The following is a 15,585-nucleotide window of genomic DNA, read 5'->3' as shown; positions in this document are numbered from 1 at the left end:
CTCCCAACATTGCATAGATCAAAGGACATACTATACAGCAGTGAAAAAGCAAAGCAAACACCATTGCCTAACTTTTTACGGTCCCTTCAGAAGCTGTTGTTTCGCTGCAGCTGCCCTCCTTCAAAGAAAACAGATATTTCTTCTGGCTGCAAGGCCAGCACCAGAGAGGTGCTTCCTGAGTACATTCAGTTGGGATTCAGCATCTCCTGCGGAGGTGTTTCCAAACACACAGGGGCTTTGGACCGTGCAGAAGCTGCTGGCAGTGTAGACCGAGCTGGCTGCGGTCTGGAGCGTGCTCTTTGAGCCCGTCCTCACCTGCGTTGGTCTGCCGCACAGCATGCACTCCTCCTCCCGCACAGAGCAGCTCCATCCCCTAATCAGGCTCCAGTAGAAGACCCTGCATTCCTGGATCCCACATTTGTATGAGCAAAGCCCTCATTCTGGGTGAGGGGCTGCACGCAGGCCCTCTCTCTCCACCACACGCACGGAGCTTCCCCACGGCGCCCTCACGTGCTCTCAGCCCACGAGAGGCTGGCTCCCCGCGCGCAGCAGTGGTGTTGCAGCAGCTCCAAGATCCAAAGCGCTCGTTACCCAGAGCTGCCAGACCCTGGTCTCGTGTGCTCAGCAGGGAGTAGCCTTTGGGTACGATTTTTAATTTTCTTTGTCAATATTTCTTATGCGTTTTGGCAGCTGACATTCAAGTGAACCACGGGATCGCTTCGAGCATTTTCTTTAGCGGCAGAGAAGCAAGCTTTGCTGCTCCTTCCTGGTGCTGCCATGATTAAACAGCTGATTCACTCTCAACACCCTTGAAACATGACTAGATTGAATTTTTTCTCTCCCAAAATAAAATAAATCCAGACATGAAAAGAAAGGGAACTTGTATGGAGGCTCTTTGGGAACTTTAGGATCTTTTACAGGCAAAAATGTCTATGATTCTACCGATTACAGCACCCCTAAATGTTTCCCGGCTTCTGAACTGCCCGTATGAACCCTTAAATCTCTGTTTTCAATTTAATAGTACTGACCTCAGTATGTGAATGATAACGTCAGAATCAGCGCAGGCTTAATCGCAGCAAGACAAAAAGTTATATGAGAAAGATTCTGCTTCTGACATGAAAATAACATTAAAATGTATATGGGAAAGCAGAAACCCCTCAAACGTGCTTCTGCAGAGGATTTTCCTGAATGTTTGAGAAAGCACCTACAGTTTCAAAATGCAATCACAGCAAAACTGACACCAGAGGATGGACTCTGAAATGCAAGGTGTGTTCAATGCACTGCAATCACAGAAAGACAAAGAGTCCTCCTACATTTCTGAGCGTTAGGGAACCAGTGCAGGAAGGGCTGGCATCGAGGCAAAGGCTCGTGATGCGGGAGCTTGCCACCAGTGGGGTTTGAGGGAGAAGCAATGCCACACAGCTTCCTCCAGTGCCGTCACTCTTCCCTTCTACCTCCAGCGGTCCAGCAGCATGGCCTTTTCCTTCCTCTGTCTTATTTCTCCAAATCGGAGCAAAGCAGGCTCATTTCCCTATTTTATTCCCTCTTACATCACTCTTAGGAAAGGCTTCACAATCAAAGAAAACTTTTCTAGCCTTATTCCTATACCTCAGTCAAAACGAACATAACATATTACGGCAGACAAGGTTTAATTGCTCTAGTTTGCTGGTAGGGCTGCTTTGATACCACAGTGACAAAGGTAATAATGGAAACCAAAAACCTGGTAGCCTGCCCACAGAGCAGGGTCAATTCACGCCCGTCTTGAAGAGCTCTGGTGTTTTAGCCTGTGCTGGGCTCACCACACAATCCAAGCCAAATTTAGCCATGACTGATGTTAATTTGTGCCAGCCGCCTATTAAATAATTTTGAAGAAGAGAAAAATAAGCACAGGACAGAAAAAGCAGGGCAGAGGGAAGTCAGTACGGGAGCCAAGGCAGTTATCTACCCTGCAGCAGAGACGTGAAAACGGGTCAGGAGGAAGGGGCACAGTTTCAAAGCTGACACCATTTTGCACTACGCAGAAGAGACAGCAAGACAAAGCAGGCTATTACTGGAACAATGCTGTCCGGTTCCTAACGGGTGCTCATTTCGGCTTTAGGAAAAAACAGCTTTATCAACAACGGCATCACAAAATAAAGAGGTGTCCAAACCTTGTAGACTTGTCCATATGTCCCATTTCCAACAACCTGCACCAGTTCAAATATTCCCGCAGGGTCCTGCAAAAAGCAGAAAAAATAACATCATTTGCAGCAGAGCAAACACTTCATAATGGAGCGTAACTGTTCACAATCAAAAAGTCTGTGCCACGTCTCCTAATGGCCTGTGTTACGCACCAAAGGGGAAATAACCAAAGAATGGTGTAAGAAATACATTTATATTAAAGTTCCCAGTCAAGTTGATCAAAATAACTCAGAAAAGATTTGTAGCACAGCAATATGGCAGGTAGACAAGTACAACAGGTAGAACAAATACATGGAGATGTGTGAAGAATATGGTAATTCAATTGCTTCAGTTTAGCAGTAGAATAAGGAATAAACCCCACAGTTGCTATGCTTTAGAACACCAAGCTAGCCTGCAGGCTCAGCTGCTGTCCTCTGCTATGAAACACCTGGCGTTAGCAGTGTAACAAAGGAAAGAACCTCAACGACAGAACTGGAAGATGCTCTATAAAGCATCTGTGGCTGGCTCCCTCGCAAAAGGAAACCTCTCACCCCAAACAGCCTTAACACCAAACACAGGCTGAGAATGGTCAACTGGCCTGTTCTGCAAACACAACCCGGTGAATTTGACCGATGTCCTGAAGTGTTGGCTTTGAACCCAAGTCAGATTGCTGTTAATTTACGTGAAAGATTCACGTGTCGGGTGATCAATGTACCAGGTGAGCCAACATATGTCCCGCTGGGTTAGCATCAGTTACCCTAAAACCAGCCACCTCAGCACGTGTCCTTCTCCAGTAATGAGATCTCGCAGCCCTTCTGTTATCGGGAGAACATCCTGTCGCAAGGCAAGGGCAAGGGAACATTCGCTCCTGCATGAGCGAGCGCATTAAGAAATCTGTAGCTTCGGTTAAAACTCACTTGAGAGATTGATACAAAAACATTAAGAACTCAAGAGACCAGTTTCCTGGTTTCTGGCTGAGCCATTTATCAGTCCTGCTCATTTCTTGGGATGATATCATCGAGAGATTTATATAAAATATTATTAGTTCCATGTGTCAGTTTTACCACATCTGTTTCAGCAATCTGTCATGGCAGTTGATGCCTGTTGGTACTGCTGAGGGATGCGATACAGAAAAACAGCCTTTACCTCAGAACTCCAATTTCTATGACCCTGGATGGAAACTCTCTCTCCCTCTTTTTTCTTTTTTTTATGGTACCAAGCTACATCTCCACTCCACTTATATGTTATTCTTTTAATACAAATACTGCCTTCTTCGTATCTCATCTGGAAGTTTTTACTTAGGCAGAGTCCCATTGGAAATACACAGACTCTTTTCTGAGTGGATTCTGCCTTTGCTGGCACGACCGTCATGATAAATGGCAATAGCTTTTGCTGTCAGAGCAACACAACAGAGCCTTCCACAGCGCTCACAACTGAAGGAATTACTGAGTTCATTTGGTTTGGTCTTTAAATTAAATGAGTTTTAATCTTACGCTTCCTGGACTGTCAACCTCACAAAACTTATTCTTTATTTTTTAAACCAAATTAGCAATGCATAAATGAGACCAAACCACTTTTGACCTGCCTGTTGTGCTGTAATGGGGCAGCGCAGCCAAACACACGGTGGCTCCCGGGATTCCCGGACATGGGCAATTCCCCAGGGCATACCATCACGCTGCTCCCTCAGGAAGCGTGGGCGGCACGCTGCTCCCACACCTTGTCTGCAGAAAGCAGCGTGGCTGAACTAAGCCGCGCATGGGGCATGAAGCCCAGAGGAAGCTACACTGCATTTTTCAGCTCTGAGCATGCCACCGTCCTGTCCCTCTCACTTAAGCGACTGCTCTGCCCTCCCTCTTTTCCCCTACACTTATTTATTATGCAAATATAATCATTTCATGTGCCTCAAAATCAGTTTCTCTCTCTCCGTCCAATCAATTTCTTTCTGACTCAGCATCCTAATACCTCACATCTAAGGTCTCAGAAGCTCCAGGAAAAAAAAAAAAGCGAAACCCAAACAATTATCTAAATAAATGTCAGCTTAAACTTTAATATAGCTAAAATCTTACCCCCTCTCCTTGCTAGCCAATTGAGCATTAACCTCACAAGTCTCCACAGCTCCAAGCGCAGCCAAAATACTTGGCCACCTCTCTATTAATCAGGACGCAGCAGAGAGCTGAGCCTTGTTGAGAGTCATAAAGGATATTAATCTGGGCTCTGACTTTGGTCCTTGGACTGCCCTTGTTTGCCTGGCTATCAGCACTGCATCTTCCGCTGGCAAAGTCTTTGCAACCGGCCAACTTCTTAATTATCTGGGAGTTGGGCATCACTGTTGATGTAACGCTTCCGCCCAGCTAGCATTTAAGCCCCGCAGTCCGTCCAACCCTTCACCAGCCAGCCCCTGCCAAATCGCTGGGTTCACTTTGACAGATGCCAAAACGCCGGCCCGAACATCCATCACTTTAAGGTTAATTACTGTAAGGCACTGTGCCATATGGCGGGCTACTTGCCTTCTCCTGCAAGTCACCTGCAGAGCACAGCGAGGCTGCTGACCCTGAGGCACCCAGGCCACGTCCACCTCCACGCACAACGCAGAGCCACGCGTGCAGCCGGAGCCCGACTGAAATCCACTGCTCACAACCTCTGCAGCTGAACAACAGGCGGGTGCCTAAAGCCCAGGTTCTTCTATCGGGCACCTTGGCACACAACATGGAGACTTTTCAGCCACCCGATGGCCCTGATGAACCTGTGCTCGGAAAGCCCATAATTGCCCTTGCTTCTTCCACCTGAGCACCCAGGAAGCCCAGGGAAGGAGGGCTGCAACGGGATGCTACAGCAACACCTGCAAACCGTGGCCCAAAGCAGCTCTCTCCAGGAAAAGGGGAAGGCCACGGCGAGCACTCCTCAGGATTGCCAAGGCCAGCAGGCACAGCTGGACAGCGATCCACTGCCGCCACTGCACGCCTCCCACCAGGCCTCCTGGCAGCCCCCACCAGCCCCAGGAACCCCAACGACGAGGTCAGGGGGAAGCGGCTGTCTTTGCTCAACTTCTGCGGGGCCCAGCCTTGCCCACCTCCCCTCACCGCTAAGCACAAACCCCGAACGGAGCACCCAAACGGACACCCCAAAGGGACGCCTCTGTCCTTCCTGCTGCCAAGGCCAGGACTCGCAGCGCTTTTTTATTTTTCTGCATGCTGCTTTTGACACAGAGCCTGCCCGCTGGCTTGCACCACTGCTCTTTTCCACGCTTACGCTTGTTTCTCTTCATTTATTTGAAGAGCGAAGGTTCATCTGCTAAGCTCAAAGCGAAAACTCGCATTATTTTGTCTTGCTCTGCTGACCAGAGCCAGGCTAAATGCCTGTCTGCCCGGCCAACAGCCTGGTGCCATCCTCACAAACTTCACTGACCCTGCTGCCATTCTTCTCCCTGCCTGGTTTGGAACACCCTCCTCACCATGCGATTTTGTGCAAAGGCTCTTCCCAGCCCTCTTCTGATATTTTTAGCAAGAAACTTGCTTTGGTTTCTCTGTCTGGGGCTGAGTGTGTTTTACCACAACTGAACTCTTCCCTCTTCTGTGCAGAGTGCCCCAGAAAAAAAAAAAAAAAAAAAAACAACAAAACCAAACCAAACAGCTTTGGTGGGACAGGGCTGGTGAGCGGTCAGCTGCTGGCGAGGGAGCGGCGCGGCGCTGAGGGGCGTCCTGCGCTACCCGTGCCGTGACACGCCAGCGGGGTGGCTTTAACTTGGACAGCGTTAAAAAGAACGGGAAAACACCACAGGGTATCGATAAAAACGCAAAGGAGGTGACTGCTGCCTTAGCTCTCCAAAACCCAACACCGAACAGCCCCCGTGCACACGTTTCCCCCCGAACTCCCCGCAGGTTTTTGGTCCCCCTGCCCCGAGCCCCCTCTGAGGGACGGGGCCGCCCGGTGCCGGCCACCCGGTGCCGGCAGCCCCTTCCCCGCCGCCCCGCTCCCCCCGGGGCCGCCCCCTTACCCTCAGCGCCGCCAGGTCGGTGCCGTCCAGGCTGCGGGCGGCGCAGTCCCGGGCCATGGCTGTCCCCGGGCTCGCACCGAGCTAACTAACGGTGCTCCTCAGCCCCGAGCCCCGCGGCGGCCCGGCCGTGCCCCGGCGAGGCGGGGAGGCGGGCATGGCGGCCGCGCCGGAAAGCCCTCCCCAGTCAGCGGCGGCGGAGGAGGGAGCCCCCGGGCCGGGCGGCCGCGGGCAACTTCTGCGGAGACATTTCCTCGGGAGAACTTGGCGAGGAAGTGACGCGCCCTGACGGGACGGGACGGGGCGAGGAGGGCGGCCGAGGGGCTCCGCCACGCGTGGGCACCCCACGGGCACGGCCGCGAGCGCGGCTCGGTGATGGCGCCCGGCCCGGGCGCTGCTCGCCCAGGCGAAGCCCACCCGCCTCGCCCCGAGCGGGGGCTGCGTGTGAGGGGGCTTGGCGCTGCTGCTGTACGAGGTGCTGGTTTGTGAGAGGGATAATTTATCCTCCTGCCTTCCTGCTCATCCTGCTCTCGGTCAAACTAAAAGCTGCACTGACACCAGCTTTCCTGCTGCTGAAACCTGGCCCTGCAACCAACCCAGCAATGGTCCTTTTTTTTTTTTTTTCATTTAAAATTAAGAATCTCAGCCAGGAACATGCATTCTTGTATCACAACTCTTTGGGGCAGCCCCATTTTTGGCTTGTTTGCTCCCCAGCCACACGGCTCAGGACCATCCTGATCAAACCCTCAGCTAGGATAGGATCCGTGCAAGGCCCCCACTGACACCCCTTCAGACCCCCATCACACAGCCCTGGGTGAGGGCACTCTGTCGGGAGACACTTTATACGAGGGTAACAATCAAAAATTAAAATACAAAATAACAAAGAAATCAGAGTAAGGTCAGGATACAAGAGAGAAAAAACAGCGGTTGCAAAGCAAAACCCCAATTACACGTCACCGCGATGGACTCGCGCAGCACTGCTCCTGCACGCGCAGGGAGGAGCCGCAGCCAAGCCCTGCAGCCAAGCCCTGCAACCACAGACCTGAACGTAAAAACCTTTCGGGCGCCTGTGTGCATGCAGAGGATGTTTTGTATTAAAAGGGAAGTGCAAGCGCGAAGGGGGAAGAACTTCCTTTGTTTCACCAAAGGAAATGCCATTGTACCCCCAGAAGTACGGGGCCGATGCCGAGCTCTGCAGCCCCCCTGTGAGCAGGGCGCTGGGCCCAGGGCAGCGGTGCTAGCAGTAACCGCCCCTGCCAGATGCGAGGCTCGGTAAAGGAAGAGAGTGTTTAAAGCTGAGGCTCGAATTGGCATGCTGGTTGTTTCCTTTGGCTTTGTTTACACTGGGGTCTCGGCTACAGGTGTGAAGTTGGCAGGAGGAAAAAAAAAAAGATAACCCATAACAGAGCAGGATTTCCGGTCTGCAGGAGATAAACAGCTTCTCGAAATTCGGTTTCAGCCTGAGTTGGACAAACGGACTCTTTTCAGCATTTCTCAATTCTCTGAACTGTAATTTCAGAAAAACTGCTGTTCAGAAAGCCGGCCTCATGGGATCTTCTCCTTGAAGCAGCACCCAATGCTGCTCGGGGAGCAGACGCGCCTGTCACCACCACGGCCGCCCGTGCCACAGTGGTGGCTGCAGAGCCACCCCCTGCAAGCACTGCCCAGACCTTCCAGCATCCAAATCCCAGCTCTACATCAGGGTGCTCAGAAACCCCAAAGCCTGAGTTCGGCTCCCTTTTGGGGAGTTAGGAGGCAAATGCTGCATCCAACTTCGTGGTTTCTTTGCTCCCAGCTTCATGGCAAAGTGCCAGAGTCCGGCCCCAGCATGCCTGCCCTCCCCAGATCCTGAATAAAACAGGATCCCTGTAAACCCTGGTACCAAAACTTTCCCCAAGAGCTTTAATTTGCAGGAAGGTTTCTGGCCTTCTATAAGCAAATTGCATTCTGCCCACACCAGAGGTGCCTGTTTGGCTTGCTGCAGGCTCTGAGGCTCAGGCACCAGCACCTTTTTTCCAGAGTAACAATCCTTCACAAAATTCCCCATGACTTTTTGACTTTTTTTTTTTATGACCTAGAGATTTCAGACATCGCTTTGGTGTTTCCTTAGAGAACAACCCTTAGCCAAGAGGCAGCAAAGTGACACAAAACCCCGTAATACCTCCTTATAGCTGCAGACCTCACCTTCCCTCTTTCGCAGAAGCTCTCAGGATTGCTCAGAGAGGAAGGGCAATCTTTTTGCCTGTCTCACACTTTCAGAAACCATTTTCTCCTCACTTGGTTGCACCAGAACTGAAAGATGAACAGCTGTTAAATGCTGATTACAGGAGAGTCAATGGGTGGCAGCAGCCAGCACCGTATTAGCCCAGCGTTCGTCCATCAGCAGGGGCCCCTGGCTGCTGCTTGGATCCAGTACCATTTACAGCCCCATCCTTGGAGCGATTTACTGTTATTAGTGGTTTTTGTGAAGTCCTGGAGTACAAAATATCTGCTGCTAAAAATCTTCATTTTGTAGGCCAACTTCAAAAGTTGAGCCCTCCTGTTCCCAGTTTTAGCATGGTTCCTTGCCACAGGAGGCTTTGGTAGGCTGTCAGGAAGATGATTACACATGAAAAACCTGCACGGGACCTTACAGGGCCTGGGTCTGCCTCTGTGTGGCTTGGTGCAGTCAGCGCTGCCATCCACACTATGTCACAAGTGCTGTCGGATGAACACGGCAAAGCAGAGCGCAGCTCCATCAGGTCACACCTTGGAAAATAGCAGCACAACTTATCTCGACTGTGGCAAGAACTCTGGATTGCAGGGGGAAGATCTGAGCTTCAAGTCAGGACACCCACTTACATTCCACTTTAGTTAAAAGATGTTAAAACTAACGAACCAATGCTCCCCCTTCAACCCAGTCTGCTTTTTAACTTCAGTATTTCTATGACCCATCCCTGCTGTGCTTTGAAATCACAGTAAGACGTCTTTGTTTTCAATGGGTTTTTGGATCAGGCTCTGAATATTTCTCATGCTTTCTCCTATTTGAACTAAAGAAAATTCCACTTCATTCCAAACACACTAAGAAGGGGCCAGGAAGCAGCGTCTAAACCTGAATCTGTCTTCAGGCTTGTGCTTTGCAGAGGTTCCTGGGATCGAGGGACAGGGTTGCTACCTTTAGTGAACTGGGCATACCAGAAACCCAGACAAACAAACAGTCATTTCCCATACAATGCTCAGCAGCACATACAGTAGTTTTCAGCTCTTTAAAAATTAAATAACTTTTTCAGTTCCTGGCAGCCGTGCTAGTTCAGCTTCACAGGATATCCAAAACGAGACCGAACAGCTTCCTTCCCCAGCGATTCCTGAATGGATGGGGCGAGTTGGAAAAAGTGCCTCTCACCGCTGGAACCGCAGCCAGGACGTCCACCTCATTTCCCAGGGCACAGCTTAAAATACCGGCCTCCCACAAAACCCACGTTAGCCCAAGTGCCACTCTCTGGGACTGCAGAAATGTATTTTCCTTTCAATTGCACACAAAGAGGCATGCCCCGGCGGCATGTCCCGGAGCAGGAGAAGCCCTTCCCTTGCAGGACCGATAACCCCTCGCTTGCCGTTCGACCCCTGACTTCATAGCATTGTTCCAGCTCGGCACCTCCAAGCTTCTCCAGCAGCAGCAGCGAGGCTGCGGGAAGTTTCCCATTTCCTTCCAGCCCAGCACGCTTCCCTGCTGCCCCAGCAGCAGCCACAGAAGAGACTTAGTTTTGGGAATGATGATATTCCACATTTCTGGCTTTTGTATTCTCAGTTTCAGAGCCAATTGAATCCTTGATTGTGACTTACTGTTATAATTCACAAATCATACCAATAACCATTTCCTTGCACGAAAGCCATTTCTGTTGAGTTGTCTCTGCATTAGAATTGTTCCTACTCCAATTTTCTTTCCTTTGTCTTTGGGTATTTCACCTTGAGTATATGCCAGTGCGGGACCTGCGTGCTATGGCAACATCAGTGCATGAAGACTGGCTTGCAAATTTGCAAAATTAAGAACGAGGTAATTTATTGAAATAAACTGAACTCATACATTTTCTATTACTATTGTATATTACTGCTGTCGGCTGAGCTATCGGTTTTTCCCTTCCCTCCTATCGCCTGCAAAGTTCTCTCTCTCTCCATTCAAGTGGCAACCATTTTAAATGCTTTGCAAGGAACAGTAGCTATATGTTACTAGGTCATCAGATCCCAATGGGTTTTCTGAATACCATAATGAGTATCAGCCCAACATCTGTCTGCTCTCTGAAACAGATGCAATTATGGGAAAAAAATAGCTGCTGCCGCTTCATAGGCAGATTTCTCAGAAAAAAAAAATACAAAGAAAACTGACATAGCACAATTTAATCACTACCACATTAAATTTAATCAGTCAAAATATCATGTGGCACACACCCAATTTCTTCTGTGAAAGAGAGACAAGTTGTGGTAACTTTTCTGACAGACAGAGGTTTTTTGACTTTTAGAAAATCTTGTAGGCACAGCTTTGATTTTGCCAACCAAATGCTAACCTCGGATGACTCAGATCGGGGTTCCCTTTTATCCAAACCACTGAAGTTTAGTGGTTAGCTAAGAGGGAACTTGTATCTGAATCACCCTTGGTTTGGGGGAATTGTCAGATTAAAAAATAAATAAGCAAAAGAAGGGCCTTGGGCTTCAGGGTGGGATGTTTGGTTTGGTTTTTGTCCCCTTTCACCCCAGAGGAAAGAAAAATCCAGCAACTATGAAAGCGGGGACGACTTTCATGTACTTACAACACCAAAAAAATTAGCTTTGTCCTATCTTCTTAAACTTCTCAATGTCATGTGTCAGTCTGGGTACATTCTCAGTAAATCAACCAGACTTTTTCAGTCGTGTTGCAAGCCTAGCTTGTGCCTCACAAAATTACACAATTTTAAGCTCATCTTTAGCTACAAAAAAAGCCTACCTCATTGCTCAAGTCCCTGTTACACATCTGCAGTTCCCAGGCCCCTTGCTTCTCCTTTCTTAAAGGAAAAAAAAAAAAAGGGTACAAGAGGAACCGTAATTTATGAGCCCTCATCCAGCCCCTTGGAACAAAACCTGCCCTCTGTGACCTATTAGACATCTTCAGGAAAGTCTCCTCTATTCCCGCTCCAATTTCCACGTAGTTCCAAGTTGCTTTTCATCTCGGTACTTTGTCAACTTTGAACATTTCAAACACACTTGGATGCCCCAGCGCAGTGCCTGAGCCTTTTAAATCCTCTTCTGTTCCTCAGGGGAAATGGAGTCCCGTCCTCGGGATGCTGCCTTTTTTGTGTGCGAGCCTGCTGGATGGGGAAGGCAAGGGGAAGCTCATATGAGCCTCGAGCAACAGTGTCCTCTTCCAACACTAACTCATGAATAAGTCTGTGCCTTTTCCTGTAGATCCTTGCCAGTCCTATCTAAACATTCTCTATCTTTGTATATTAATAACCAGCACACAACTTCCAGCCAAATTTTGATGCTGTCTGCACCACCGTGCTCACTCCAGAGCGGGCAGCATGGCTCTCGGGAGGCTCCAGTGGTATTTCCACTGCACGGGAAAGCCGGGGGTAGGTGCAGTCGCCTTGCGGCTGCACGGTGCAGCTGTCAGCTGAAACTAAATATTTTAAAAATTGAATTGGACAGGTTGTTCGGCGGCTTGGGAAGAACGGGAAGCCCCTGTAAGTCTGCCAGTCATTCACCGACACTTGGTCACGGTAGCACTGTGGGTAAGGAATGCAACTGTGGCAGAGGTTCGAGACTGCATTCACTGTTTTTAACCAATAACTTGGAACAAATACTAAATAATCACTGCTTTGTTCACAGGGCCCAAAGAGGCCATGAACATCCTGGTGCTGTGCTGTGGCTGATGGGATTGTGGCTGCATAAGCAGAGAAGCCAGACTGTCCCATTTGGCTTTGGCGAGATGGATGCTGGAACAGCAGCTCCAGTTCTGCTCTGCATATTACAGGAAGATGCTGAAGGCTTGGATTCAGTGCAAGGAAGTGGCACAAAAATTAACAACCGAGGACAAAATGGCTTATTGTGCCCATCTTAAAGAGCTAAAGCTCTTACCTTATTAAAAAGAGAAATGACTTGATATTTTCTCCTAAGGATTTCTCCTTAGTGGCCACTTGAATCACAAAAGACATAACGAGAACCAGTAGCTGAAGCAGAAACCAGGCAAAAAAAGGGGGGGGGGGAGGGGGCAGGAAAAAAGGCTCCACATTTTGACAGACCAGTTAGTTTCCATTTCTCATGGATCTCTCTTTCTGGTTCCTAGAGCCAGTGCAGGAGCGCTCAGACCTCCCGAAGTTACAGATGCTTTCAGCAGACGGCCTGCCTGGTGCAAAGCCGTCCTGCCCACGCACCCAAGAGGCTGCAGCAGCACCCAGGAAACCTTTCCCCTCCAGAGGCTGCCCGGCCACTTCCCAGTCACAGCCGAGCCCAGAACTGGCACCCCACTGCGTCTGTGGGCTCAGACTTGCAGCAGGGGATTTAAGCCAGCTTCCCTTTTCACAGTGGCTTAAGTTCTTTAAGGAGGTTAGCTCCATAAACCAATTAAGCATCTTTAAGTCCCTGAGCCCTCGTACCTTCTCTGAGCAGTCTGCATGCTGACACTGCTTTAAAGAGCAAAAGCTGATTTCACCCGGCTGAGACCTGAGCGCCGATGAGGTCGCGGGCAGCAGCCCCAAGCTCAGCCCAGGATCCCTGTGACCTACACCGGGGTGCTTTGCTCCAGCAGCCTCCCTTCTGCCAGCAGATTCTTACAGGTTTGGAAGAGGCCAATTTGCCCTTTCTTTCTGTGCTTTCCAAAAGCCGCAGTTGTAGGTTATACAGCAATAGATAGCTTTACACACTCATAAACCTTACACGCTAAGCGTTTGGGAAAAACAGCTATTTCCCTCGTTTCCACATCCAGCGTAGTAGCCCAGGCAGGCACAGCTGACGTGTCCAGCAATACATCCCAGAGGGCAGCACAGTCACCCCTCGAGTCCCACCCCAATTCCTTATCTGCCCTTTTTCCTTTGGATTAGTCAGCTCTACCAGGAGGACATTAGTACAGCCATCTGATATCCGAGTACGAAAGCTTACAGTCAAGTCTCTGAAGTAGTGTTTTTGTTGTTGTTTTTTAAATAGGCAAATCAGCAACATCCCAAAAGCCAGGAAGCCACATCGTAAGATCTTATGCAAGCCTATCACCAGCCCCCTTTGCTTCCTGTATTCTATCTTGCATGGCTACATCCAATTACATATAAAGCTTATAGATTTGCATTATACACATATAAATAAAATTACTGTGTACCTTCTACATGCTGTAACTGTCATAGACACTTTTTAGGCAGTTAATAACCACACATCATTATGTCATATTAAAATACAGCTTTAACTCCTGCCCAGGCAGGATAGCAGGCTGCGATAACAATGTGGTTCTGTGAACAGTTGCGGATTAGCATTTGGTGACCACTGAATCTTCTCTGTGATGAAAAATCCCTGCCAGCTGCCCAGTCTGCCTTTGTCAGTAAACTCTGCATCATTTTATAGCAATAAAAACACAGTTCGCCCACTCACTTGAGGTCAGTCACATGCCTCTGACTGAAAAGTAGCATTTACCCGGGCATTACGTGAAGGGCAGACCTGCTCCATTACTCTGGAGCCGCTATTGCCATTGCTTGTTTACAAGGTCACCGTCTGTGCCTGCTGAAGCAGCGAGATACGGGTGTTTGCACTGCGGTCGCAGCCCTCTCCACAAGGCCCACAGAGCGCTGCAGCCATCGGCCCAGCACCCAGGTGGGGCCCTCTGGGATGAGGCTGCCCCAAGGAGGACATGGCATCGGGGCACAGCCCCCGGGCCCTGAAGCAGACCCACAGGCTGGATCCTCACACCAGTTTCCTAAGATGAGGACTTCCTGTCCTGGGAAGGCCCTGGGTGCAAGTCATCTCCAGACCTATGGCTCTAGCCACAAAACTTCCCAGCCCCAAATTTTCCCCACACAGGAGGCACCTCAGCATTCCCTCCCTCCCTGCAAACATCAGCATTTCCTGCAAACCAGGCAGTGTTTCAGAAAATTACCTGCCCTTCAGATCAAAGTTCTCCAAGGCCACGCAGCTCCAACTAAAGGCCTCATCACACAGCCAGTGCCTCCAGGCCCAGAGCAGGGACAGCCTGCAGGACACATGGCCACTGCCTGATGCCAGGCTCCTCACCAGGCAGGGACACAGCTGCCAGCAGGGTGGTGACACAGGTGTGGCTGGTTTGTGCCAGCTGCCTCTTAATAGAGCCTTTGGTGGGCCTCTTCCTTACAGCTCCAAGACATGAAGTGGGTGGCTGTGGGGCCTTCTGTACAAATTACTGACAGCTGAGAGCCTCATGCAGCAATGCCCTCCACCATGGCCCATCAGCCTTCCTCCTGAGCTCACTGATCTATTAATTAGGAGCCGTAACCAGAGGATGGCCCTCTCCAGACATGCTCTGGTCCCACACAGAGATAAATCCTTACAGAGACATCGCAGGCTGCGATGGGACAGTATCTGTGGGTTATTCTGGGGTTTTAGTCAACCCAGTGCTGCTCCCACCCTGCCGTGCTCCTGGCCGAGCTGTTCAGGATGCCACATAAGGCTGGCAGGCCGTGCTTGGCAAGGCTGTGCTTGGATTAACACCAGTGCTCTGTGTGCTTTCTGCTCTTCACCCCACTCAGTAATCCTGGAGATGTTCCTCACGGTGCCAGTGAGAACACACGCACACCGCCTTGTTCTCTCACACACACCTTTCCTGAGCTCTGTGCTTTTACCACTTCTTGCTTTAAAGCACAAACATCACCTTCATCTTTAAGTTTAATTTAAAAAACAAACCAAACCTGCAGTTTAACTCTGCAATAGCAAACCCTTTTGTTCTTGTTTTCTGGCCTTGGGTTACCCCACAGAGATCGATTGCTGCCTTTCCTGTGAGGACAGGTTGGCCTGCTCAGCCAGATAACTCCGCTGCGTTGTGTGCCTGGCTGGGGCTGCTCACATGCCTGTGAACAATGCAGCAAAGGTCTGTGTTTGTGTTCCCATTTGCTTTTCTCTTCTTGGCTTATTTTGATGATTCTCCCACACTGATGTTAGCAGCTTTTTCTGTCATATTTAATCCCCTCTGTGGCCACCTCCACTTTTCCAGTGCGTGTGCTGGTATTGGACTGCCAGTTACCCCGTCCTAATTTCCATGTTACAACTGCTGAGAGGATAATCATCATTTATCTTTTTGGTTTTTTTTTGGTTGTTTTCCTCTTTGCTATGTCCCTTTGTATTGTTTGTTCTTCATCTAGATTGGGAGGGCCTGCAAGTCCTTTCATGACTATTATTTTTTCCACATGTCCAAGCTCAAACTGAGAATTAGTAAGCTTCCAGGGCTGATCCTGACTTGGCCAGCATTTCTACTG

General features: G+C 49.7%; 1 protein-coding gene across 2 annotated transcripts in view; it reads right to left on the bottom strand.

Moving 5' to 3' along the window:
• Positions 1 to 14,440, bottom strand: part of NRK (Nik related kinase) — a 98,088-nt gene extending 83,648 nt beyond the window's left edge. The window contains exons 1-2 of one of the 2 annotated variants that reach the window (XM_083796756.1): positions 14,238 to 14,440; positions 2,151 to 2,216 (exon numbers count right to left, since the gene is read on the bottom strand). Coding sequence is in view for 1 of the 2 variants with exons in the window: in XM_083796755.1 (XP_083652881.1) it covers positions 2,151 to 2,216; positions 6,155 to 6,211 (123 nt within the window). In the remaining variant the exon portion in view is untranslated. Of the gene's footprint in view, positions 1 to 2,150; positions 2,217 to 6,154; positions 6,598 to 14,237 lie in introns of those variants that run through there. The other variant, XM_083796755.1, reaches the window with a different exon arrangement.
• Positions 14,441 to 15,585: the final 1,145 nt, after the last annotated feature.

This window comes from Anser anser (genome assembly GCF_964211835.1).
Source record: "Anser anser genome assembly, chromosome: 13".
Taxonomy (NCBI): Eukaryota; Metazoa; Chordata; class Aves; order Anseriformes; family Anatidae; genus Anser; species Anser anser.
Note: the sequence above shows the minus strand (reverse complement) of the source record. Positions and strands in the feature narration are given on the sequence as shown.